Source organism: Lithobates pipiens, unplaced genomic scaffold, assembly GCF_037356315.1.
Source record: "Lithobates pipiens isolate NorthernLeopardFrog02 unplaced genomic scaffold, aLitPip1_a1.2 Scaffold_1, whole genome shotgun sequence".
NCBI classification, from domain to species: Eukaryota; Metazoa; Chordata; class Amphibia; order Anura; family Ranidae; genus Lithobates; species Lithobates pipiens.
In genome coordinates this window covers 147,684,895-147,712,752 of record NW_027507685.1, presented here as the reverse complement: position 1 = coordinate 147,712,752, position 27,858 = coordinate 147,684,895, and the positions used below count along the sequence as shown (strand labels likewise).

Sequence of the window (27,858 nt, the reverse complement as noted above, 5' to 3'; positions counted from 1 at the left end):
TTGATGCTCAAGCTTAAAACAAAGCTAATTTAGGTTGAACTAACTTAATGTATCTGTTCCAAAGTAAACAGATAATTGTCAACCTATCCTTCTACAATTCTAGTGCATCCTATATATGAGATAATTCTCTGCATGAGCTCAGAAATGTAATTAGTTAATACAAGCGACACAGACGGTTCTTTCAAACACTTTCATGTTGTGCCCGTGTGAAAATCTCACAGATCATCCAGTCAAGAGAAAAGCCAATAAGAGCTGGAACATTGGTCCTAATCTAAATCTTTTCCATGTGAAAGACAGAGGATGAAAAGCTCTATGCATCTTCCAAGTCCTCCCCATAATTATGGGCTAATATTAGAAAGGGACACATATGAGTGACATCTGGTGTGGCTACAAATGGATTGTGATAAGACACATAGGCAGCATATAATGAAATGTTCCCCTTACAGATATGTAACAATGAGGAATGAACTATCTCATACAGTGCATGCCTATGTATACATACCTCCCCATATTTTCAAACATTAAAAAAAGATGGATTTAAAAGGCCAGTCCACCCCAAATTGGCCTTTGCCATTGTCTGCATTCAAGGCTGTGCACCTGTCAAATGTGGGCTGCATCCACATTCACAAATATAAGCTGCCTACAAGAAGCTCCAGATGGGTAATAACTGCTTTATTCATGCTGTATGGGCCTCTTTGTCCAGGTGAATGGGGCCTTAAACTCAAACACAGCACTGGGCCTATATGAGTGGAATTACGGTACTCTGTAAGTGGCCACATTAAGTCTACTCCGGCCCACACTAATTTTGTTTTTTTTAAGCTGAAATCTGGGAAAAGTAAAAATCCCAATTTATTTAGCCAATTTAAACCAAAGTTTCAATTGGGCTTTAACATTTAACCCCAGAGATAGGGGTCCTAATAATTTCCTGATGCACTGAGCTCCAAAACTACAAGTGCCTTTTATTAACTGAAGAACAGCTGGGGCCTTGTTCAATTTATATACTTAAAAAAAACACAGAGGGCCCCAAAAAAGGAACAAGAGGGCTCAAACACCAGTTAGATGTGACATTGGAAGGTAATGTGTTGTTGGATCTTAAAATCTAAAAGAATTAATACCTACCTATCCTACCTCCCATGGCACTGATCTTCACTCCCTTGAAGGGCTAAACTTGCAGAACAATCTTCAGCATCGTAAAACGTTCCAGGGGAGTTGGGTGCCTGGCTTCCTTCTGTGCTCTATGGTTCCTTCTGCCAACCAGTACATAACCACTGTGACTGGAAGTTATGTAGCGGTTAGCAGAGAGAACCACAGGGAAGGGTGTGGGGGAATTAGTCTTCCAACACCCCATGGAGGTTGGATGCCGAAGATTCTTCAGCAAGCCTAGTTCTGCACATTTAACCTTTACCCTAAAACCTCCGTCCCAACAGTAACCTTATCCCTATTAATGTAAATTATTATAAATACAATTTTCCTACATGTATATGTAGCACTACCACCTGTAGGGGCTGCTGGTAATAGATAGTTCTTGCCCAATAGTACAGTGGTTGCCCACCACAAGCTCCAGTCCATGCACTCTTGCTCCAATAACTCAGTCTAGGGGAGGGGTCTCAAACAGGCGGCCCTCCAGCTGTTGCTAAACTACAAGTCCCATGAGGCATTGCAAGGCTGGCAGTTACAAACATGACTCCCATAGGCAGAAGCATGATGGGAATTGTAGTTTCGCAACAGCTGGAGGGCCGCCAGTTTGAGACCCCTGGTCTAGGAGATGTCTTTTTGAAATGTATTGCTTAAAGAATATAAACAGGGGAGGGGTTAGGGCATGGGATAGTTCAAACTACTGCGCAGTAACAAGAGGACACTCTTCTCTAGGCTACACTTCAGGATTCTGCTGAGGACAAGGGAATGGCCAGAACTCTGAGATCCTGTGAGAGCCATCTCAGTGAAAGCTTTCTCTGGCAAATACTGTATATCCCAAAAGTACACAGTAAACAGGAATCAACTCCGGAGGCATTACTCACAATTCCCCATGACAGCTGCCACATTCCAGTTTCCGTTAGACAAGGTGGGAAACAATCATTCTCCAAACCCAATCCCTATAGTAAAGTCCGACAGCCAGCTTCTCTGGAAGATAACTCCAGGCCCTTAGCCCTGAAACAGCTGAGGTCTCAAGAACAGCTACACAATACACAGGCTACCTCAGTGGGTCAGCAACCTCCCCTCTAAGGCTTGGAACCATGGGGAACATGGGGAGAGAGAACAATCTCTCCAGGGTTTCACACTATCACTTTCCCAGACACTTTTTTGGACACTCCTCACCAGGGATCGGCCAGTCCATGATGAATATTTAGACTGATCAGTTGAATCTCCCTCACTGTGTTCTGGAAGCAAGGTAGGGGGAAGCAACCAAACTCCCAGCCTGTGAATCCCTGAACAGACCAGAACAAACAATCAGTACTCCCTTGGCTACAGGAGGCAAAAACAAAATTTCCCTAGCATCCTAATCTATAAGGATGTTATATATATACTCACTAGCCACCCTATTAGGTACACCTGTTCAATTGCTTTGTGACCCCTCAATAGGGATAAAACTTTTTAGCAGAAGGGAGTTTAACAAGACTCGTGGACACTCATTAAAATTAGAAGAAAAGATGTTTAACCTTAAACTATGTAGAGGGTTCTTTACTGTAAGAGCGGCAAGGATGTGGAATTCTCTTCCACAGGCCGTGGTCTCAGCAGGGGGCATTGATAGTTTCAAGAAACTATTATATAAGCACCTGAATGACCACAACATACAGGGTGTAATACTGACATATAATCACACACATAGTTTGGACTTGATAGACTTGTGTCTTTTTTTCAACCTCACCTACTATGTAACTATGTAACACAAATTGCTAATAAGCCAATCACATGGCAACAACTCAATGCATTTAGGCATCTAGATGGGGTGAAGGTGACATGCTGAAGTTCAAATCAAGCATCAGAATGGGGCAGAAAGGGGATTTAAGTGACTTTGAACATGGCATGATTGTTGGTGTCAGACTGGCTGGTCTGAGTATTTTAAAAACTGCTAATCTGCTGGGATTTTCACGACCATCTGTAGGATTTACAGAAAATGGTCCAAAAACGAGAAAATATTCAGTGAGCATAAGTTGTGCGGATGAAAATGCATTGTTGATGTAAGTGGTCAGTGTAGAATGGGTATACTGGTTCGAGATGATAGAAAGGCAACAGTGGGGGTTATTTACAAAAGGCAAATCCACTTTGCACTTTAAGTGCACAAGTGCACTTGAAAGTGAACTGAAAGTGCACTTGGAAGTGCAGTCGCTCTAAATCTAAAGGGTGGATCTGAAATTAGTGGAACCTCTGCTGATTTTATCATACAATCCTGTGCAAGCTAAAATGCTGTTTTTTATTTTCCTTGCATATCCCCCTCGGATCTACAGCGACTTTACTTTCAAATGCACATGCAGTGCAAAGTGGATTTGCATTTAGTAAATAACCCCCAGTAACTCAAATAACCACTTGTTACAACCAAGGTATGCAGAATACCATCTCTGAATGCACAACACATCAAACCTTGAAGCAAATGGACTACAACAGCAGAAGACCACACCGGGTGCCACTCCTGTCAGCTAAGAACAGGAAACTGAGGCTACAATTCGAACAAGCTCTCCAAAATTGGACAAAAGAAAATTGGACAAACATTGCCTGGTTTGATGAGTCTCGATTTTAGATGCAACATTCAGATGGTAGGGTCAGAATTTGGTGTAAACAACATGAAAGCATGGATCCATCCTGCCTTGTATCAATGGTTAAGGCTGGTGGTGGTGGTGTAATTGTGTGGGGGATCTTTTCTTGGCACACTTTGGGCCCCTTCGTACCAATTGAGCATCGTTTAAATGCCACTGCCTACCTGAATATTGTTGCTGACCATGTCTATCCCTTTATGACTACAGTGTACCCATCTTCTGATGGCTCTGTCCAGCAGGATAATACACCATATCACAAAGCTCAAATGATCTCATCACTGGTTTCTTGAACAGGACAATGAGGTCACTGTACTCCAATGGCCTCCACAGTTACAAGATGTCATACAAAATAGAGCACCTTTGGAATGTGGTAGAACAGGGGATTCGCATCATAGATGTGCAGCCGACAAATCTGCAACAATTGTGTGAGGCTATAATGTCAATATGGACCAAAATTTCTGAGGAATGTTTCCAACACCTTGTTGAATCTATGTCATGAAGAATGAAGGCAGTCTGAAGGTAAAAGAGGGTTTAGCCAGGTACTAGCAAGGTGTATCTAATAAAGTGGCCGGCTAGTGTACATACTAGGAGGTGTAATAATTTTCCATAGTTGATACATTTAGGCCTCTTTCACATGGGGAAAAAATATAACTTTTTTTTTTTTTTTACTAATCTGTTCAGGATGTATTGTCTATGGAACAATTCACACAGCTGTTTAATGATCAGTAATACGAGGATAAGTACAGAGCCGTAAAAAAGAACAAAATAAAACATTTTACATTTGAGTGCAGAATTTTCATGCATTTACGTGTCTCTATGCATGTTTACACGAGTATATTAGAGCAGAGTCAATGAAGAAGAATTTTACACAAACATGCTTCACTTATCCTGCACCTGAAGCACCAGTCCAGAACACTACCAATTATACATTGAAATGACAAAGCACCGACAACCACTGATGTCAGTATAACCTCTTCTGAGAATTAAAACAGTGTAATGGCAATAAAAATGTAACTTTCCTCATCCCAAGTGAGGCTATAATTCACAGCAGAATATATCAAGGTAGAGAGTCGCGCAAAATGTCCAAACTGTCTATTGTTTCAGGGAAGGAAAAAAAGTAAAAATAAAAATAAAAAGCATGACAGTATTATCATTGCTCTCAATAACAGGAAGGCAGAAATGCTGTTACAACAAAAAATGTCTGTATTTGGATCAATAAGCATGATTTCCTCCTTGTCCGGTCCTCCCCAGTCGGCAGGATTTCCCCATTCTCAACAACAGATAACGCAGGCCACAGAGATTATCAAAAATGAGCTCAGGAAGGAAGTCTGGGACCTGGCAACCAAACAGGTACCTACAGGTCTTTGATCGATGCCATGGCTTGGTAGGCTGCCAAGGGATGCACACAGGAGGAAAATAAACACTTCATGATAGATGAAACTAGGAAAAGCCTAAAACACAGGCTCAAACTTTATGAAAGGATCAGTCCACTACAATTGTTGAGGTATGTTTCAGGAGGTTAACCATCTGACTGTTTCTTCTACCTCCTTGACATTCTGTTGGTGAGATATCTGTGCTGTGTTCCCGGGGTCTACACACCCACTGTTCCCATTGTGAGGGGTTCCCACTCTCTTTGTTAAATTTACTATTTTATATTATGAATAATGTATCAATAGGAGATGGAACACACAAATGTCAGAGGAACACTACCGGATCTGATAGTTGGAGTAACAAGGACACACAAGGTTCCAGGTTGACTAAGACCTATAAATGTATGGTAAAACATTTGGGCAAATAAGCCCTTTAAACCATGTACCCCCTTATAAAAGCCAAAGTCCACTTGGCATGAATTAGGTAAAATGAAGCACCCTTTGACTTCGGTGCATTTACTACCAGCACTCCTACGTGCAGATTTTTTTTTCGTTGACCAATTGCTTATATCTTTGAAGAAAAACTATAGTAAATATTCAGTAAGGGAATATTTTAAGTTATTAATGCAGGATTTGCCTTTAAAATAGTTTGGTATTGACGTCATAGTGTAGTAAGCACACTGCATGCTTATTGTTGTTGCTAATAAAGCTACTAGAAGGTCTCACTGTGTCTCTCTCAACAGCTGAGCAGATAGAAACTGAATAAGTAATAAACATGACTGTATTTATACTGTAGCCTCTGACTTATTATCAGGACACTCATCTGTCCAAGGGTCCAGTGCTGTCCTCACTTAAACCAGTTCTTCACTGGTTTTCAGGTCCCCAATGGCAGCATGTTTACTGTTGGCAGCCAGCTGTGATTCCTTGTGGCTTCACAGAGGGCTGGCTACTTTGTAAATGGTCCCACAGCCTTCTGGGACCTGTTACATATCTCAGAAGGTTGTGCGGAGTAGAACTTCCAATAGATCAGACTTGGCTCTGCCCACCTGGACAACTCCCTGATTGACAGGGCTCTGGGCATGGAAAACGACAAGGTCTGGCAGCCTTTGTGGCCGTCGGCTTGTAGTTTTCAATGAACTACCATGGCTCTGTGGAGCGTTATGGTAGTTCATTCATGCTTCCTGTCAGATTGTATCTGCTTACCTGTGTGGGATATATGGGCAAGCAAATACACTTGCAAACCTGCTGGAGATCTGCATGGCACCAGCGATCTGCTGATTGCTGGTGCAATGCTTTACAGGCTACAGAAAAAAAAAAAGTGAACTTATACTTAAATTTCAGCTGGAAATTTTTTTTACCAGGCTGGCTGTATATAACTACATGTATATCTAGCTATTTGCTTGCAGTTCATCTTTAACTTAATTTAATTATTTTATTCAGTTACCATGTGATCTGGTTGAACAAAAATATATAAGTTTGCCTGATCTTTATGTTATTTGCACAATGGTAGAATGGGCATGACTATGAGTTACTATTAGGGTAGGGTGATTCTAGAAGGTATGTTGTCTTTGAAAGGTTATATATTTTCAAAGGGACTCTTCTCTAGGAAAAACATTCTTATATACAGATATATAGAGAACAGACAGTAAATACTAAAAAGTTTATGGCATCCTTCTGTCACTAAGAGAGTTCAATATCTCTCCACATAACCTAACAATAAGCTCAGGAAACTAGTGATGGAAAACAACCCTCCCTTTCCACTCCAGATAAATGTCATCTGAAAACACACAGGTCGTAGATGTTGTCAAACTACCATCTTCCTGATTGTAGACAATAATGGAGATAGGATGGTGAAATATGGGGTTACTGAGGTAAGAGTTCAACATGTTCAGTGATAAGATGCAGCCAAGGCTAAACATTTTTCCGGGTGTGTAAACCAGGAGGCCATAACACTTCTTTACATTCCAATCATTTATTTTTTAAATTAAAGTTACTAGTTCTATAACAAGTCTTGAATTGTGGTTTATCTATTTAATGAAAGATATAACATTTCCCATAGAAGATTTTGTTTTTGCCTTTTTGCAGCTTTCTGCTTCCGACAAAAAAAAAAAAAATGGCCAGGAGACTGGCCCATGGTTCCATTTTGGGACACCCCTTTCTCGTAGGCTTTATGGACTATATCTACTAGTCCATCTAACAATACTGTCTCCAGATAGTGCTGCTGTCCAAGGGTGACTCCATTGCTCCTCCATAGATAGATTAGCCACCCTAACACAGGAAGTGTGTAATTGGCTGGATCACCAGGAAAACAAATGCAGCCACCAAATTAAGGACTAGTAAGCTGCAATATGTTACATTTTTGTTTTTGGGTTTAATACCACTTTAAGGAAAGAAAGAAGGGAAGAAAACAAAACAAAAGAACAGATGAAAGAAGTGAAGGAAGATGAGATGAAGAGAAGATTGAAAAGCAGGAAAAATAAATGAAAAAGAAGGGATAGGAATATTGAAGGTAGAGATGAATGAGGAAAAAAAATGGAGGGTAGAAACAAATGAAGAAATGAAAGGTGGGAAGGAAGGCAGGAAAGAATGAAAAGAAGAGACAAAGGGAAGGTAGGAAGTAAGGAAAGGAAAATAATAAATGAAAGGAAGGAAGGGAGAAAAGGGAAGGGAATGGTGGAGGACATGGAATACAAATCCAAACAACTCAAGTTCCTACCTGCTTCTCGTTGATGGACTCTGCAGATTTTGTGATCCCATCAAGACATTTGCCGATGATTGGGATGACTTGGCGGTCTATTTCGGCATACATTTTCAGTGATTCCCCAAGCCGTGCTATCCTCTTTTCCTCCATATCTTGCAGTTTCTAAAGAATATTGCAGACTGTGAGAATAGTGTACTAATTGCAAATCAGACCAGGGTCAGGTAAAGAGAAATAAAAATGTTTTCCCAAACACACACTATATAAATCAAGTGTTAAACCTTTATTTATCTTGTGTGCTTCTGTCCTTGTAAATGTAATCATAAATTGCCTGGTGATACCAGTATGTACCTGTGCTTGTCTCCAGATCATTTCCTTTGTACTTTGTCAGGACCCTGGATCCATGGACCAGTCTATATAAAGGGCCTTAACTATCTGAGCTGGGATTATCCTTGCCCCCTCAAAACATTAAAACCCATCTATCATCAACCTGACAGGTGCTAGAACCTTGACTAGCTGTAGCCATTTGACAGCAGGATACCAGAGGTCTTCAAGACGCTGTAGCAGCAGGTTTCCCTGGAACCGATGCACATCACATGCCAAGCGGGCGCGATCAGGGCTGGTGCAAGGATTTTTGACACCACAGACGAAAACTCATTTCACTGCCCCCCGACTCCACCCCTGAATCCACCCCCTTTGCTCGATCATCAGTGTGACAGAAGCTGGCGCTAGAGGAAGCATGCGGCTGCAGTAGATCATAGAGGCGCGCAGGGGATGTTTGCTTCCATGCCAGTGCTGGGCCTCTATAATTACACTACAGAGCGGCTGCCTAAATAACAGGCATCCCCTGCATCCCCTTAGATGCGCACGCTTTATCCCGGCAGCGTCCACTAGAGGTTATAACATTTATTATAGAGGTATTTATAATACAGCACAGAAAACGTACATAGCATGAAGACGAAGAGTAGGGAAATCAGCGGCCGGGCACCCTAGGCAGTGGTGTGCACTAGGTGGCCGCCAGGTTTGCCTAGTGGTAGCACCGGCCCTGGGCGGATGGCTGTCGGGCACCCGCGATTGCTCGTGACAGAGCAAGAACTGGGATGTGTGTGTGTAAATACATAAATCCCAGTTCTGTCAGGGAGGAGGACAGATTATGTGTTCCTGCTAAGTAGGAACAAGGATCTCTCTAGTCAGCCACATTCCCCCCACAGTTAGAAACACACAATAGGGAACACACCCCTTGATTGCCCCTAGTGTTAACCCCTTTCCTGCCAGTGACATTTATACAGTAATCAGTAGCTATTTTTAGCGCTGATCGCTCTATAAATGTCACTGGTCCCAAAAAAGTGTCCAAAGTGTCCGATGTGTCCGTCGCAATCCTGATAAAAATTGCAGATCGCTGCCATTACTAGTAAAAAAAAAATTATAATAATAATAAAAATGCCATAAATCTATCCCCATTTTTGTAAACGCTATATCTTTTGCGTAAACCAATCAATATCCGCTTATTGTGATTTTTTTTAACCAAAAATATGTAGAAGAATATATATATCGTCCTAAACTGCTTAAGAAATGTTATTGATTTATTTTTTTGGGGGATATTTATTATATACAAAATATTGTGTTTTTCTTTCAAAATCGTGGCTCTTTTTTTGTTTATAGCGCAAAAAATAAAAACCGCAGAGGTGATCAAATACCACCAAAAGAAAGCTCTATTTGTGGGGAAAAAGTAACATAAATTTTGTTTGGGTACAATATCGCACGACCGCGCAATTGTCAGTTAAAGCGACGCAGTGCCATATCACAAAAAATGGCCTGATCAGGAAGGGGGCAAATCCTTCCGGGACTGAAGTGGTTAAACAGGATTGCTACCAGCACAGAACCCTGGTGGACCCTACTTCCCACCGCTGACTGTTCCGAGTATTCCCCATTTATCATCACCCTCTGAACTTGCCCTTGTAGCCAGTTTTCAATCTATGTACTCACCCTATGGTCCATGCCAATGGACCTTACTTTGTACAGTAAACGCTTATGGGGAACTGTGTCAAATACTTTTTCAAAATCCAGATACACCACGTCTACGGGCCTTTCTTTATCTAGACGACAGCTCACCTCCTCATAGAAGGTTAATAGATTGGTTTGGCAAGAACGATTCTTTATGAATCCATGCTGATTACTGCTAATGATACAGTTTTCATTACTAAAATGTTGTATATAGTCCCTTATCATCCCCTCCAAGAGCTAGCTTACTATTGATGTTAGGCTAACTGGTCTGTAATTCCCAGGGGTGTATTTTGTCCTTTTTTTAAATATTGGTGCTACATTGGCTTTTCTCCAATCAGCTGATACCATTCCAGTCAGTAGACTGTCAGTAAAAATTAGGAACAATGGTCTGGCAATTACTTGACTGGGTTCCCTAAGTACCCTCGGGTGCAAGCCATCTGCTCCCAGTGATTTATTCATGTTAAGTTTCCCAAGTCTATTTCTAATTCTGTCCTGTTAGCCATGAGGGTGCTTCCTGTGATGTGTCATGAGGACAAACACTGCAGTTTTGGTTACTGAAGCCCCCCGATTCATTTGTGAAGACTGAGAAGAATAAATTCAATACCTTCGCCATCTCCCCATCCTTTGTAATCCGATGTCCTTCCTCATTCTTTATGGGGCCAATATTGTCTGCCCTCACTTTTTTACTGTTTATATACTTAAAAAATTGATTGGGATTTTTTTTGCTCTCCTCCGCTATGTGTCTTTCATGATCTATCTTAACCACCCTATCTGCACCCTTACAGATCTTGTTGCATTCTTTGTAAAGTCCGAATGCTGATGATGACCCCCCCAGCCTTGTATTTTTTGAAGGCCTTCTCCTTTGCTTTTAAATGCATTTTTACATACAGGAGCCATACAGGACTTTTGTTCAATCTTTTAAATGTATTTCCCAATGGTATGCACTGGCTAATGCCCTTATATAATATGCTCTTAACACAAACCCATCTCTCCTCCATGTTCTTTGTTTCTAAGATTTTATCCCAATTTATATCTTCTAACAAGGTTCATAGTTTAGGGAAGTTGGCTCTTTTGAAATTCAGTGTCTTTGTGTTCCCCTTGTGTTTCCTATGTGTGTGATTTATACTGAAGCCAATTGACCTTTTTAATTGCTGTTTCCTAAATTGACCAGTATTTCCACATCTGTGATCAGGTCTGTTTTGTTGGTAATCAGTAGATCTAGTAACGCCTTGTTTCTAGTTGGTGTGTCTAACATCTGACCCATGAAATTGTCCTGCAAGACATTTAGGAACTGGCGAGCCTTAGACGAATGCATGGTTCCCTTCGCCCAGTCTATGTCTGGATAATTAAAATCCCCCATCATAACACTTCCCATCCTTGCTGCTAGTCCAAATTGTGATAGGAGACCCGACTCCCACTCCTCCCTCAGGTTAGGGGGCCTATAGCATACTCCCAGTATTATTTTCCCCTTAGCTTCATCCCTTTGGAGCTCTACCCATACAGATTCCACCTCCTCCCTAGCTCCCTTGATGTCATCTCTCACATTCACATGTACACATGATACTGAACTGAAACTCAATTGATAACATTTGTAAGTAAAATAAGTATTTGATCCCCAAGCAAAACATGACTTAGTACTAACTGGAGAAACCCTTGTTGACAAGCACAGAGGTAAGATGTTTCTTGTAGTTAGTGACCAGGTTTGCACACATATCAGGAGTCCACTCAAAGGCCAGTCTCTTTACAGATCTTCCCTAAATCCTTAAGGTTTCTTAGGCTGTATCGCTTGGCAACTCAAAATATTTCTACCTCCGTGCTTGACCGTAGCGTTTTTAGGGTCATGGTCAGCATTTTTTTCTTCCTCCAAACACAGCTAGATGAGTTATTGCCAAAGAGCTCAATTTTGGTCTCATATAACCACAGCACTTTCTCCTAATCTTTCTCTGAATCATTTAGATGTTCAATGCCAAACTTCAGATGGGCCTGTACATGTGCCTTCTTGAGGAGGGGGACCTTGCGAGCACTGAAGGATTTCAATCCATTTCGGCATATTGTGTTACCAATGGTTTGTTTGGTGACTGTGGTCCCAACTGCCTTGAGATCATTCACAATCTCCTCTTGTGTAGTTCTGGGCTGATCCCTCACTTTTCTCATGATCATCCTTACCTCATGTGGCGAAATCTTGGATGGAGCTCCAGACCAAGGGTGATTGATGGTTATTTTGTATTCCTTCCATTTGCGAATAATCGCTCCAACAGTTGTCTCCTCCTCACCGGGCTTCTTCCTGCTGATGGCCTTGTTGCCCATTCCAGCCTTGTGCAGGTCTACAATCTTGTCTCTGACATCCTTTGACAGCTCTTTAGTCTTGGCCGTGATGGTGACGTTTAAATGGAAGAAAGAGATTCCTTGGACAGGTGTCTTTTATACACATAACGAGTTGTCGTTAGGAGCACCTTCTTTAATCGACAGGACTAATCTGTGTACCACATGAGCACAAACTGTAGCCAATCTGTGAGAGCCAGAATTATTGATGGTTGGTAGGGGATCAAATACTTATTTTACTCACTGAACTGCCACTTAATTTATAACATTTGTAGCATGTGTTTTTTTCTGGATTTTTGGTTGATATTCTGTCTCTATAATTTAAAATACAATTATGATAAAAATGATAGACCCTTAATTTATTTGTAAGTGGGCAAACTTACAAAATCTGCAGGGGATCAAATAATTATTTTCCCTACTGTATAGATTGATATGAAATATGTCAGCGTAACAGGCTGTCATAAAGTTATGAGCCTATACCACACCTGGAAGATGGATGGCATGTGTGTGTGATAGTGCTCATTCTGCTCGCGGTTAAACTTCTGTAACACTGATGAATAATCCCCTTTACTGTCGTCTGACATCTGATGACGAATCTGAGCTTGCTGTCGTGCCTGCATGAAAAAAATAGAAAGAAAAAGTGGATGAGACAGATTCAACGGTCATTCTATTAGCATAATATATCATCTTTGTCTTTTGACCTTTTGTACTGTAGTTAAATGGAAGGGACCAAACATTTACTTTTGTGTCTTATTAAAGGACACTTTTAGATACAATTGACCCTGAACAGAATCATAATCCAGAGCCAAGGTGAAGATAGAGTTGGAGAATCACTTTTCTTGAGCAAGAGGGTCCTGTTTTCTTTTTATTTTTTTTTGCCAGCGGGAGGAAAGTGAGAGGCCCAGGGGCCAGATATGACTTTTGCTTGCCTTTTTTCAGCCCTTGGGGCACTATTCCTTCCACTAACTTTAACAATGGGGCATAATTCCTACCAATGACACCATCAATGGGATATAATCCCTGTGTACTGACACCAATGAAGGGGCATAATTCCTGCCACTGTATACAGACAAAAGTACTCTGGGTATGGGACTTTAAATATACCTCCAATGATATGACAGATGCACAGAAGTGATAATACTATTGAGTAAAAAAAATTCCACTTCATTTCAACATATGGAAAACACGTAAATTAAAATCATTTAAAAAACAATCATATATATCAGCCAGCCAATATTATTATGTATGTGGCCTTGAGATCAACCTGCAAAGGTCAACATGTTTCCCAGGATTGAGACCCCCCGCTTCATCAGGACCTGGGATCTCAAAAATAACCATGCTGAAACAATATAAAAAAAATCTTAAATTCCATACAAGATCATTTGTGTATATATATATATATTTATGGTCCAGAGCCCTCAGACCGATACGGATAAGGATGACAAACAAGGTTAACATAAACTCGCTTACTTGAAATGGACCTGAAAGTGTGCCCTGGTCTAACGTACGGTATGCCAAAATAAGGGGGCATACCTTAAAATGAAATGAATATGAAATGGGTGAAATGAGTACTCACTTGAGGAGTATGCTTAGAGAAATGCCCTGATAAAGGGGATGGGTAGGCGGGTATCGCGCACCGGAACCGACGAGGAAGACGGGCGGACGGCTGGTTATATATTCCACCGGGCTCCTCCCATAATTTCAGGCCACCATACTGGCCTTTCTATTTATGGTCCAGAGCCCTCAGACCGATACGGATAAGGATGACAAACAAGGTTAACATAAACTCGCTTACTTGAAATGGACCTGAAAGTGTGCCCTGGTCTAACGTACGGTATGCCAAAATAAGGGGGCAAAACATCCAGGTAGGGGTTGCACTTTATTGAATCAAGACTGTCACTGGGTGAGTTTGACAAAGGCCTGGGCCATCTCTATTTGCAGATTGGGTATGTAACGGGCAAAACAGGAGGACTTCCATCTACCCAATTTCTTGATAACATGGACCGGGACCCCTTGGCGGGAGGCCGTAGAAGCTGCTTCGATACGGAATGAATGTCCGGAGTAGTGAGCAGGATTGAGGTGAAAGATGCCCAGGAGTATCCTGACATGCTCCATGCACTGGGCTGCGTTGAGAGGTTTCGTGTGAAAAGGCAGAAGCGGGCCAGTTCCTGGTTGGTTGGCCAAAAGGGGCAACAAGCGGATGAGAACAGTGGCCGGGCACCAGCGGTTGTTGGTTTTATAGAAGTGTATGTCCATACCCGAGCCAAGCTGCTGCGTCTTGGAGACTGCTAAGTGTAAGATGAAATGGTCTTCGTATCGGACCAGGTGGTGCTTGTACAGCATGCGTGCTGTGAGGCTACTACAAGTAAACTGGCTTGGCCGTAAGGAGCCGTAGAAGGCCAGGTGTATGGCTGCTTGTAAATGCCACTCATGTGGAGACCGAAAGGTGAAGTGGCCAGGATATCTGACATAGTTCTAGAACGTCTCCTGTGAAAGGCGGTGGTTTGGTGCCGGCCATCGGCTGGCGCTTCTGGACACTGCGCATAACAGCCCGAACGGTGTGGTAAGAAAATAAGGAGGGTACGGTAGGGTCCTGGAGGGACGTGAAATGTTGTACACCGGTCAGGTATAGCCGGATCGTATTAACGGATAACACCAACTGCGAGTGGCAGTGGGAAATGAAGGCTACGACTTGCTTGACACGGGACGTCACTGTGCTGTGATACGTGATGAAGCGGTTAAAGGCCCTCCAGGCTGACTGATAGGCCTTGAGGGTATTGCGGGAAAGGGAGTGATCGATAAGTTGGGTAGCCGCTAGGAGGTGAGGGGCTAATCCAGGGTTAGTTGAGACCAGTCCGGGATAGCTGCTGATGTTGGTCCGGCTCCGGGTACCTGATCGGAAAAGAGACAAGGTTAAAGCGGGAGAGGGCGTCCGCTGCCTGACTGAACTTACCGTGGATAAAGGAACAATGGATGTTGAACTGAAACAACAACAAGAGCTGGACCAGTTGACGTAGGAAGGACATAATCAACAGAGAGGACGCCTTGGCGCAGCCAGGAATTGCCAGTAACTGGGGAGGCCGGGGAGCTGCGAGCCGGAGGTGGCCAAAAACAGCCGCAAGCCCGTGGAGGCCGCTGCGTCGGTCATCACCTGGGGCGAAAGGGAAGACACGGAGGGAATGAACAGGGAGACGCCATTCCCAGACGATAGGAATTCCTCCCGCATAGCAAGGACTGCTATTGCAGCGGGATCCAGGCTGAGGACTTGCTCTGGATCCTGTGAGAGGGACAGTAAGACCAATAGGCGTGACACAAGGCGCGACCCTGAGGGATGATGCGCATAGCGAACTCAACATGCTGTGTAGGGACTGTAGGTGTCTTTTGGACGACTAGACTGGAGAATATGCGAGGATATAATATGCCCCTAAAGATGGCAGTTGTGATGGCGAGCGTTTGCCGTTGGCTATGGGCTGATGCCTCTGAATGCCTCGTGGTGGGGATCTTGCTGTATGGGCCGTAACGACAGATGGCTCTCCGTGCACTGTAAGGATAAGAAATGCTGAACGCTGGCTAGAAATAGCCTGGGCGTGCTACAGGAAGAAGCCAGTTGCGTGTGACAACATGATCCTGGTGCGGGACGGAAGCTGAACTCAACTGTCCTAAGGAAGAGACGGATAGACAGACAACAGTGAGTGGTTTGTAAGAAAAGCCACAGGAGACGAGTGGCCAATTAAGTGCTGCTGAAAATGACGTGTAGCCAGTTTGTGTGCCACTGAGAACGTGCTTGCCAACGAATGATTGCAAGAAGTTATGCTAAGTCGCGAGCCTTGGCATGACTAAAAGTTGTGTTTAAACATGTGCTTGCGACAATTGCCCGGGAGTTTGTCACTGGAGATGTATACGTAGTGACTGTGAGCAATTCGTGTTACCGCATGTGCACTGCGAAGACTACAGGAGTTGTGCTTGAATGCATGTTTGGATGCGTGCTTGCGATGATTGCAAGATGTTACCCAGGATGCGTGCTTGCCACGACTGCAAGATGTTATGCTAGGATGCGTGCCTGCAACTAATGCAAGGAGTTGTGCCAGGACACGTGCCTGCAACGACTGCAAGGAATTATGGTAGGCTTCATGAGTAGCCAGGCCGGAAAAGACAGAAGTCCATCCAACCAAATCAAAATAAATAAGGTATCACACAACCCGACACACCCAATTCTACGCCCGCAGCTGATCCAGAGGAAGGCAAAAAACCCCCAACAGAGCATAGGCCAATTTGCTACAGCCGGGGAAAAAATTCCTTCCTGACCCCTCGAGAGGCAATCGGATTTTTTCCCTGGATCAACTATACCTATAAATATAAGTACCCCGTAATACAACGTACATTTAGGAAGGTATCCAGGTTTTCCCTAAAGCAATCTTTTGAGCAAACCAGAAGTGCCTGCCAGCAATGATTGCAACAAGTTGTGCCTGGACACCTGCCTGCAACGATTGCAAGAGGTCTATGCTCGAATGCGTGCTTGCCATGATTGCAAGAGGACTATGTCTGGATGCGTGCTTGCAACGATTGCGAGAAGTCTACGCTTGAATGTGTGTTTGCAACGATTGCAAGAAGTCTACGCTTGTATGTGGAGAAAACAGCGAGACACGCCTAAACAAAGCTGTGTTTTCCCTTTTGAGGCAATCTATAATGAAATGAGACCGAGGAGCAAGGCCCCCGGCAGGCATCCAAACATTGAAGAATCAACTGGACCCAAGCCGGGAAGCGGTATGTGACAGTGAAATGAGAGAACCTGCCATGACAGAGATCTGGATCGCCATGCCACAACTTGCGACCGAGCACGAAACGGATTCTGGAGCATGTACTGAAATGAGGCCATTCCTGGGGCACGCCGAGACAAATTTGGTACACAGATGTGACTATTCGTACCGGAACGTGATAGGTGAAATGAAATGAAAAACCCATGACAAAGACAAGAATCAGAGGACGAGCCCTTGAACCAAACAGATAAATCCTGTCTTTGGAGCATGTACTGAAATGAGGCGTAGCAGCTGGGCACACCAGAACGAATCGGTGCATAAGGAATGCGACAGGATTCGAATTGGAGCGTAATAAGTGACAGAAATGATATCCCATGACAGAGACAAGATTCAACGACTGGACTGATGGTTACAACAAAGAATCCGTCTCTGGAGCATGTACTGAAATGAGGCGTAGCAGCTGGGCACACCAGAACGAATCGGTGCATAAAAGAATGCGACAGGATTCGAATTGGAGTGTAATAAGTGACAGAAATTATATCCCATGACAGAGACCGGATTCAACGACTGGACTGCAGGTTACGAAAAAAGAATCCGTCTCTGGAGCATGTACCGAAATGAGGCGTAGCAGCTGGGCACACCAGGACGAATCGGTGCATAGAAGAATGCGACAGGATTCGAATTGGAGCGTAATAAGTGACAGAAATGGTATGCCATGACAAAGACAAGAATCAGGGACCGTGCGTGAACCTGCGAGTGACTCAGTCTCTGGAGCATGTACAGAAATGAGGCCGAACCCTGGGGCACTTCAAAGCGAATCGGTGCACCAGAGGTGCGACAGGATTCGTGCCGGAGCGCGGCTAGTGACAGAAATGATTTGAAACGGTAGAAATGAGTGGGACTGAAATGACTTGACATGAGATGAAATGAGATACATAACACAACTGCATGAATGATGAGATGTATTCGAACTGGAGCAGACCAACCGATACGTGCGGACTGCTTGCTTTGTCGTAACAAGCAGTCGGCTGTGAGTCGAACGATTCGACCGATACGAATAGAAATGCTCGGGGAGTCGAACGGTTTCGGATGTCGTACCTGCGAATGAATCGCCTGACGTGGCGTGATCGAACGGAGGTGATAACGACTACATCGAAAGTAGAAACAGTGACATGAGTACGAGAGCCACAGTAAAACATCCGAGCGGTTCGTGAGTTCAGGGAATGTTGATGGGACATCGTAATACATGAACCGAAAAGGGGGTGCCGAAGCCCTACCTGCGACAGCCGGCCCGACGTGTAACGACAAATTCGATGGGTAAGACGACACTCCGACGGCGAAACCCACGGACGCTGATGAACGGGAAGACGGTCAAGACGGAGACGAACAACGCGGGAACTCACGAACGGGCTCACTGCGTCTGGTCTAGGATAGTCGGCCCTTGATATCTGACGTATCAGGTATCGCGCACCGGAACCGACGAGGAAGACGGGCGGACGGCTGGTTATATATTCCACCGGGCTCCTCCCATAATTTCAGGCCACCATACTGGCCTTTCTATATATATATATATATATATATATATATATATATATATAAAAAATACAAAATACAATAAAAAAAATATCATTAACATCCTATACCTACTTTGGAATAAAAGGGGAAGGGAAGAGGATAATAATAAAAAATAATAAATCGGCTGGCTGATATATATGATTGTTTTTAAAATGATTTTAACTTGCATGTTTTACATATGTTGAAATAAAGTGGAATTTTTTTTCCTCTATAGTATTATCACTTCTGTGCATCTGCCACACCATTGGAAGTATATTCAAAGTCCCATACCCAGAACTGAAAGCAATCATCCCCAATGTTGGAAGGGTTTGATTAATGCCAGCCTGCCTTTGAACAAAGCTACTTATGCTAACAGGGTTTTCCCCAATACATTTAGTAAGATTTGGGCATGCTGGCTTGGTGATTTTTCTATAACAATAGCGAACCAGATAACGCAAATTAAAGTATAGACCTCAACCGAAACACAAAGTTATGATGCCACTTACTCAATCTGTATCCTGATCCCACTCCCCACATTGGGGTAGCAGTTTAGTAGTTTTGTTTTACTTTAAGTTCTTGTGATGCATGTTGTTCTTTGTGAATGAGACCTATTGGTCTCACCCCTTTGTTTAGAAAGTTTTAAGACCCCTGCTCTAAAGTGACCCTGTTGCTATACTAAATTTATTCAAGCTTGTCCTGTAAAAAAAAAAGACAGTATATACTTACCTCTCCATAGGGAATTTGATACATCCAGAAGTGTTAATTTCCTTGGTCCCCTGCAAATCTCAAACGGTTCCTCCCTTAGACCTCCATGTCACCACTGTATCCTGTAATCGTGGAGGTCACATGGAGGAATCGAGGAGAGCTGTTGGACATCCTGAAGATCAAAACTCCTGGATATCTGGAAACGTTGGTTTCCTTGCAGCCTTTGGAAGATCATTTCTTTTGAATGGAGAAAGGAGAGGCGAGTATTAAGGGCCTCTTCACACCATGTGCTGATACATGAGTTCTTCTGCACCCATCTCTGCAAGGGCACAAAGTAAACAGTTGTTCTCTATGGGCCCTGTTTCCACCACAACATTGGTATCATGTCTGGACTTTTTCTGCACAGAAATCTGCAACCTGTATACGATTTTCTGAGCGAAAAAGAAGCTCACGTGACACCATTGTGGTATGAACTGGGCACATAGAAAACAATAGTTTTTTTTGTTGTGCCCTTACACTTTGTTATTATTATTATACAGGTTTTATATAGCGCCAACAGTTTGCACAGCGCTTTACAATATTGAGGGCAGACATTACATTTACATTACAATTTGTACAAGAGGAATCAGAGGGCCTTGCTCGTTAGAGCTTACAATCTAAAAAGGAAGGGTCAGTTGATACAAAAGGTAATAGCTGTGGGGGGATGAGCCGATGGAGGAAGTAAAACAGTGTTAGTTAGAAGCAGGATAGGCTTCTTTGAATAGAAGGGTTTTCAGGGATCGTCTAAAGATGGGGTAGGGAGTTCCAAAGTATGGGAGAAGCTCTGGAGAAATCCTGGAGGCGAGCATGGGAGGAGGTGACAAGGGAGCTAGAGAGCAGGAGGTCTTGGGATGACCAAAAAGAGCGGCTTGGTTGGTATTTTGGGACTAGGTTAGTGATGTAACTAGGGACAGAGTTATGGATGGCTTTGTAAATTATTGTTAGTACTTTGAATTTTATTCTTTGGATGAGTGGAAGCCAGTGGAGGGATTGGCAGAGAGGGGTGGAGGGCACTGAATGGCTGGTAAGGCGGATAAGTCTGGCAGCGCCATTCATTATGAACAGAAGGGGTGATAGTCTATGTAAAGGTAATCCAACGAGGAGGGAGTTGCAGTAGTCGAGGCGAGAGATGACCAGTGAGTGAATTAGAAGCTTGGTGGTGTCATTAGTTAAAAAGGGGCGTATTCTGGAAATGTTGCGGAGGCTAAGGCGGCATGATTTGGACAGGGATTGTATGTGGGCCTGAAAGGACAGTTCAGAGTCCAAGGTTACCCTTAGCACCCTGGCATGTGGGGACGGACTGATAGATGTGCCATTGATCTTGACAGAGAAGATCCCTGTGCAGAGAACAAAAAAACTCATGTAACGGCAGTGTTATGCTGTGGACAGGGCACATAGAAAGCAATTGTTTTTATTTGTGTCCTTGCAGAGATCTACCTAAGAAATATAAATCTCTGCACATGGTGTGAACAAGACCAAAATATTTTATGCAGATCAAATCTGCACGTTTTTACCAGTTTTTATGCATGTATGCTGTGAATGAGCCTCAGCTTTGCTGAGTAAATTCAGTGATCGGGTAAGTATGGTTCATTTTCAGTGAGTACATATTTGAAGTTGTTACTGCAGTATTTATCTTAAAGTAAGTGACAATGTTTGTCATACTATACTAAGTCTAGAAATGTGTAGAAATAACCACTAGAGGGAGTTCTGTACTTGACATAGCCTTATACAACCTCCTTGTGTTGCTATTAAAATAAGATATTAGCCACACAGGGTGAGCATTGTTTTCAGTGAGTCAGCTGACTCAGACATGCATTGTGAGGAGCAGCAGTAAATCACTATTATTGTGTGGCACTGCAAAGCAAAAAACAGGCATACAAGGAATAAATATGGTTTCTCCCGTGTACATATACAGTTAAACAATACTCATAGACTAAAAGATTATTTGGAAAATGAACACACACTGATAAAATTAATTGCATCAAGCCGATCCATTTTATGCATATTTCTGAAAAAAATATTGCAAAGACTACTACTCTTTAAACAAGACTACAGCATCCAGAATCCAGGCCCACCGGCTCCTCCTGCTGTGACAGTGATGGTCTAGCTTGACTTTCTGCTAAGTAGCCATGTCGTCAGCTCTCTGTCTGGGGAGACCTGGTGATAACATCGGTAGTAAGGCGACGGTTATCCAGGGACTAAACTATGTGGTATCCATATTTTGGGATGGAGGAGATATGGAGGCTGCCATGCAGACCTCTCCTACTAAAATGACTTAGTCCCTGTCATACTGATCCCCTGGGTTTGATGGTTCCTAAGTCTCAGACTCAAAACTGGTATGCAAAGCATAAGTTCTGATATTACTCTGACTTTTCTGATTGGCATGCTTGTTCCAGGCCAACATCTCAAAGTAGTGAAACCAGAGGCAGCCAAGTACCTAGCTTTTTTTTTCTGATTTTCTCTCAATACGGGTTCATTAAAAAGATCAAGAAAGTAAATGACAGTAATTATTTCAGGAAATGTTTTTACCTTTGCTACCTCCCAGTGTGGGTCACCTCTATAGCAACATGTCTACTAAGAAAAGTCAAGTCATCGTTGAGGGCCACGTAGGCAGGTAAACAGGACTACTAATTGCACAGAGTTTGTTTCCTCGCTTATGCTGTGATCTTCACAAACCCCATGCTGGGCTAGATCCATGACCTGAATACACAGACAATCGTTTCCAAACAACTAATCTGTGAAGCTGCAGTAGCGGATGGAACACTTTATTCATGGGAGATGGAAACTTGAAAGCAGTGCCAGAAAGTCTAAGGACTCTGCTAAACAGAGGTGGCCAAAACACTGTCTCATTGCTGAGATTAAAGAGAACCCTATTACTTTGCTCAGGGCATATCAAGATGAAGAAGGAGTCTAGGGGAGGTAGCCATAAGAGCTGAATAACTTCAGCTGGAAAAAAACTGGAGCTAAAAACTTGTAGCACCCAATTAGGTTTCATTTTTTTAATATCAAAGAAAGGGAAGAAGGTTGCTACTGGCAATGACACAAATGTTGCTCAACTTTGTTCACGAACCTACTATGGACGTTTAGCATATTTTGAAGCATGACATTATTTCTGTTTAGGCTTGTATGCATCTTACTATGGCAGTGGGAGAGTTATGCTGGCCATATACTATACGAAAAAACGGCCAAACCCATTTTAGAAAAAATGAACATTTGGCCGTGAGTGCAAACGATAGTGCCATCATGTAATGACAGATAAATCGTTCGGTGGACATTAATGATAGCATTTTGTGTTCGTTTTTTTACATATAGCTAGTACAAACAGTTCGGATGGGAAACACATTGGGGGTTATTTACAAAAGACAAATCCACTTTGCACTACAAGTGCAAACTACAAGTGCAAAGTGCAAGTGCAAAGTGCACTTGGAGGTGCAGTCGCTATAAATCTGAGGGGTAGATCTAAAATGAGGGGAAGCTCTGCTGATTTTATTATCCGATCATGTGCAAGCTAAAATGCTGTTTTTGATTTTCCTTGCATGTCCCCCTCGGATCTACGGCGACTTTACTACCAAGTGCACTTTCAGTGCAATTTTTAAGTACAGTTTGCACTTGTAGTGCAAAGTTGATTTGCCTTTGATAAATAACCTCCATTAACCTTTCAATTTATAGTTCGTTCTGCAGTCCTTCGTTTATTTGGTTCAAATACGGTTTATCGATTTTGTCGCCATTAACTGTCCAAAAAATGAACAAACTGTCTAAATTACTGACTTTCGGCCGATTTTTCGTATAGTGTATGGCCAGCATTAGGTTGACTGGCATTAGTGTCAAAAGTTATTGTCAAGAATGGGGCAGCTAGAGAAAAAGTGAGGCTTTTCTAGACTTGGCATGCCCTTCTAGTACAACATAAGAAAAAACACCGCTCCAGCAGTGCTAATGTCATGGACGAAAATATTTTGGCCATAGTTTTTCATCAGCTGCATTTTTTCAGTGACAAAAACTAAAGTCAATTGATGAAAACTCAGGAAAGGCAATTCCAATTTTAATTTAGTCGACTAAAATTGAAAGTGTTTACTTAAATTGTAATGCATTATTTAAACATTTCTCTAGAATTTAAACTTCATTATATACTCCTGGACTAAAAATCCAATAACATATAATAATAATAATAATAATAATAATAATAATAATAATAATAATAAATAATAATGTTATTTATTGTATTTAAAGTGATAATAAAGGTAAAATTTTAATACTTTTAATAATAAACATGTCCTACTTACCATCAGCGGTTTTGCACAGACCAGCCCCGTTCTGCCTATTCTCGGGTCTCCTGCCGGCGCTCCAGGCCCCTCTTTACTGCTGAGTGCCCCCAGAGCAAGCAATGGGGGCACCCGAGCAGGTGTGCTTCTGAGCTGATCTGCATATCCATTGACACACCCCGCCCCCCTCCCTCCTCATTGGCTCACTGGCTGTGACTGACAGCAGCCAGTGAGGAGGGAGAGACCCAGCAGAACCGAGGCTCCTGTGCACAGCACTGGAGAAACATCAGGCTCAGGTAAGTACTAGGGGGGTCTGGGGTGGCTGCTGCACGGAAAAGGTTTTTACCTTCATGCATAGAATGCATGAAGGTAAAAAAAAAACTTGAATCTTAAAATATAAAAAAAAAAATACGGTAAAATATATTGGCTGTAGTGCCAGGCTGCAAGTGGGGATGGGGGAAGTAAATGTGAGGGAGTGCACAGGGCAGGGAGCATTATAATTTGGGGATGGGGAGGTGACCTGCAAGTGGGGATGGGGGAAGTAAATGTGAGGGAGTGCACAGGGCAGGGAGCATTATAATTTGGGGATGGGGAGGTGACCTGCAAGTGGGGATGGGGGAAGTAAATGGGAATGAGGGAGTGCAAAGGGCAGGGAGCATTATACTTTGAGGATGTGAGGTGACCTGCAAGTGGGGATGGAGAAGTAAATGGGAGTGAGGGGAGTGCACAGGGCAGAGAACTGGATGGTCTGGGGAGGCTGTTATTTTACAAAGTGCTATAAACTGCTACCTTGCTGGTAAGGAAAACGTACTACGTCACATCCAGACAGACACAAATCCGATGGAGGAGTTCCTCTTTTGGTTTGCAGGGCATTGTTCCAGAACTCCCAGGCAGCTGGCAGACAGAGGGAGCCTGCGTCTCTCACCCAATACAGTTTGTCCATAGAGTCAGGAGGCTGGGACTTTAACAGACAGGCATAGCTCCAAGGAAAGTGCAAGAACAGGCGGGTACTGGAGATTTTTCGTCGACTAAAATGCACTGGAGATTTTAGTTGACTAAAATATGACTAAAACAATTCAGATGCCTAAAATACAACTAAAACTAAAATGGCACATTAGTCAAAAGACTATGACTAAAACTAAATTAAAATTTGACGTAAAAATAAACATTCAGGCCAGTCCACACACAACTCATACCCAGTCCTTAGGCACCAAGGTGTCTGCCCTGCTCGCAACCAAGGAAGTTTCAACAAAACAAGTAGATGGCCACACACTGTTATAAGGACACTGAACATCTAAGTAAGGTGTAAGGCCATCCACTTGTTTTGTGTGCTTGCCCTTCCTCTATCTTTTCCACCAATCCCTTTGTCTTCCAAAGAGCTTCCTAGGAGAACCTCAACCAAACCTTCAAGCAACCTCCATGGGACGTATACTTCCAATAGAAGTATGGTATACTGTAAATAGGATGAGGATGGGCAAACAGAAATCCTCAATGTTCTCACTGTGTAGTAGCAAAGCGAGATTCCACATTCCATTGCTCAGCCCAAACATGCTGTGCTAAATGGATAATCATAACAAAAAAATGTTGCTGTTAAAACCAAACACACATTTTATGACCATGCTGCAATACTAGATTCCACCATGGGGTGGTTCTAAAGGAGCATGTTCTAGGTACTGATTCTACAGAGCATAGGTGAACCCTGCGTGGTTCAAGGTGGAGAGGTAATGGAGGGTTTCCACCATTCTATAGAATTCCCTATACCAGAACAGTGTGGGGTATAAAGTGAACCTGTATTATTGCCTATGTAGGACCTTAATGTCTCCATCCCCAGCAGCACAAAAGTAATCTTTGCTTTGCTACCCTATCTCTCTGTTCAGCACCAGGAGTGAGCCAATCGTCAAGCACCATCAATGCCACATCAAGCGAGTCACAGCTCCTCCACATTAAAATTAACAGGGTATTTTCTTTGATCTTGGTGGCTACATGGAGTGGTGGGAGCTAAAATGTATCTAACTTTTTTTGATAGCATGGAGAAGGATTGAAACTCTACTGAGGTTTTACTGCTGTCTGAAGCTCAGAGAGATTTGTCCAAACTTCCTGTCCGGGGCAACGCTTTCAATAGAAAGGAAGTGAGGAAATCTCTCCAACAGCAACACAAGCAGAAGTGTAAAAGATATTTTGAAATTCGGAGGAAGACCAAAGTGGTGATTGTCGGCAATCCAGTAAATGAACAGCATACAAGTCCTTTATTAATCACTAGGTGTTAAAAGGTTACAAGATACAGAAAGAAAAGAGAGAAAACACTGATACTGACGCATTTGTGCCCCTGTGGGTCTCAGTCACAGCCATGACTCTGACCCCTTGGGGGCAGAAACGCGTCAGTATTTTATCTTGGAACCTTTTAACCCCTAGTGCTTAATAATGGACTTTTAGGCTGTTCATACACCGGATTGCCGAATGTATCTTTGCAAGCAGCTTGTGGAGGCTGAAGTCAGACACCGGATATGTGGTATCCTCTTTGAACCCCTGTCAGCTTTTATTATTATTGCTGTTTTTTCTTTTGCAGATTCCCCTCACTTCCTGTCTGAAAAAACATTGCCCCCAAACAGGAAGTAAGGGGGAATCTCTTTAATGGAGCTCCTTATAGAAGTAAAATTTGACAAGAAGAAAATTCAATTTAAAACAAAAAAAACAAAAACAAAGGTTTGGCTATACGTACACTTTAAAGGAAAGGTAAGTAAGTACAGAGCTGGGGAGCTAAACCAAACTAGATGTTTTTCTTGCATTTTATGTGTTGGCAGCCCTAACAAGTTGAATGGTACATGCACAATATAAAACAAAATAAAAAATTTGAAAAAAAGTTCAGTGCATATGTGTGATAAGCTCAAATCAAAAGCAGCTGAATCACAGGCACATACAGTAATGAGTGTACAGCTTGTATAACAGTGTACATTTACTGTCCCCTAAAAATAACTCAACACACAGCCATTAATGTCTAAATTGCTGGCAACAAAAGTGAGTACACCCCTAAGTGAAAAAATATCCAAATTGGGTCCAATTAGCCAGCTTCCTTCCCCAGTGTCATGTGACTCGTTAGTGTTACAAGGTCTCAGTTGTGAATGGGGAGCAAGTGAGTTAAATTTGGTGTTATTGCTCTCACTCTCTCATACTGATCACTGGAAGTTCAACATGGCGCCTCATGGCAAAGAACTCTCTGAGATTCTGAAAAAAAGAATTGTTGCTCTACATAAAGATGGCCTAGGCTATAAGAAGTTTGAGAAAACCCTGAAACTGAGTTGCAGCACGGTGGCCAAGACCATACAGCGGTTTACCAGGACAGGTTCCACTCAGAACAGGCCTCGCCATGGTCAACCAAAGAAGTTGAGTTCACGTACTCAGCGTCATATCCAGAGATTGTCTTTGGGAAATAGATGTATGAGTGCTGCCAGCATTGCTGCAGGGCTTGAAGGGGTGGGGGGTCAGCCTGTCAGTGCTCAGACCATACGCTGGACACTGCATCAAATTGGTCTGCATTACTGTCTTCCCAGAAGGAAGCCTCTTCTAAAGATGATGCACAAGAAAGCTCACAAACAGTTTGCTGAAGACAAGCAGACTAAGGACATGGATTACTGGAACCATGTTCTCTGGTCTGATGAGACCAAGATAAACTTATTTGGTTCAGATTGTGTCAATCGTATGTGCCGGCAACCAGGTGAGAAGTACAAAGACAAGTGTGTCAAGAATGATGGTGGGAGTGTCATGGTCTGGGGCTGCATTAGTGCTGCTGGCACAATTACAATTCATTGAGGGATCCATGAATGCCTACCTGTACTGTGACATACTGATGCAGAGCATGATCCCCTCCCTTCAGAGACTGGGACGAAGGGCAGTATTCCAACATGACAAGGACCCCAAACACACCTCCAAGATGACCACTGCCTTGCTAAAGAAGCTGAGGGTAAAGGTGATGGACTGGCCAAGCATGTCTCCAGACCTAAACCCTATTGACCATCTGTGAGGCATCCTGAAAAGGTAGGTGGAGGAGAGCAAGGTCTCTAACATCCAACAGCTCTGTGATGTCATCATAGAAGAGTGAAAGAGGACTCCAGTGGCAACCTGTGAAGCTCTGGTGAACTTCATGCCCAAGAGGGTTAAGGCAGTGCTGGAAAATAATGTTGGCCACACAAAATATTGACACTTTGGGCCCAATTTGGACATTTTCACTCAGGGGTGTACTCACCTTTGTTGCCAGTGGTTTAGACATTAATGGCTGTGTGTTGAGTTATTTTGAGGGGACAGAAAATTTACGCTGTTATACAAGCTGTACACTCACTACTTTACATTGTAGCAAAGTGTAATTTCTTCAGTGTTATCACATGAAAAGATATCATAAAATAT

The 27,858-nt window shown here is 42.9% G+C and overlaps 1 protein-coding gene across 15 annotated transcripts in view; it reads right to left on the bottom strand.

Moving 5' to 3' along the window:
* FNBP1 (formin binding protein 1) overlaps positions 1–27,858 on the bottom strand; it is a 337,048-nt gene that overhangs the window by 77,199 nt on the left and 231,991 nt on the right. For all 15 annotated transcript variants that reach the window (XM_077478333.1, XM_077478293.1, XM_077478325.1 and 12 more), the window contains exons 7-8: positions 12,632–12,760; positions 7,839–7,985 (exon numbers count right to left, since the gene is read on the bottom strand). In XM_077478333.1, the coding sequence (XP_077334459.1) occupies positions 7,839–7,985; positions 12,632–12,760 (276 nt within the window). The remainder of the gene's footprint in view (positions 1–7,838; positions 7,986–12,631; positions 12,761–27,858) is intronic.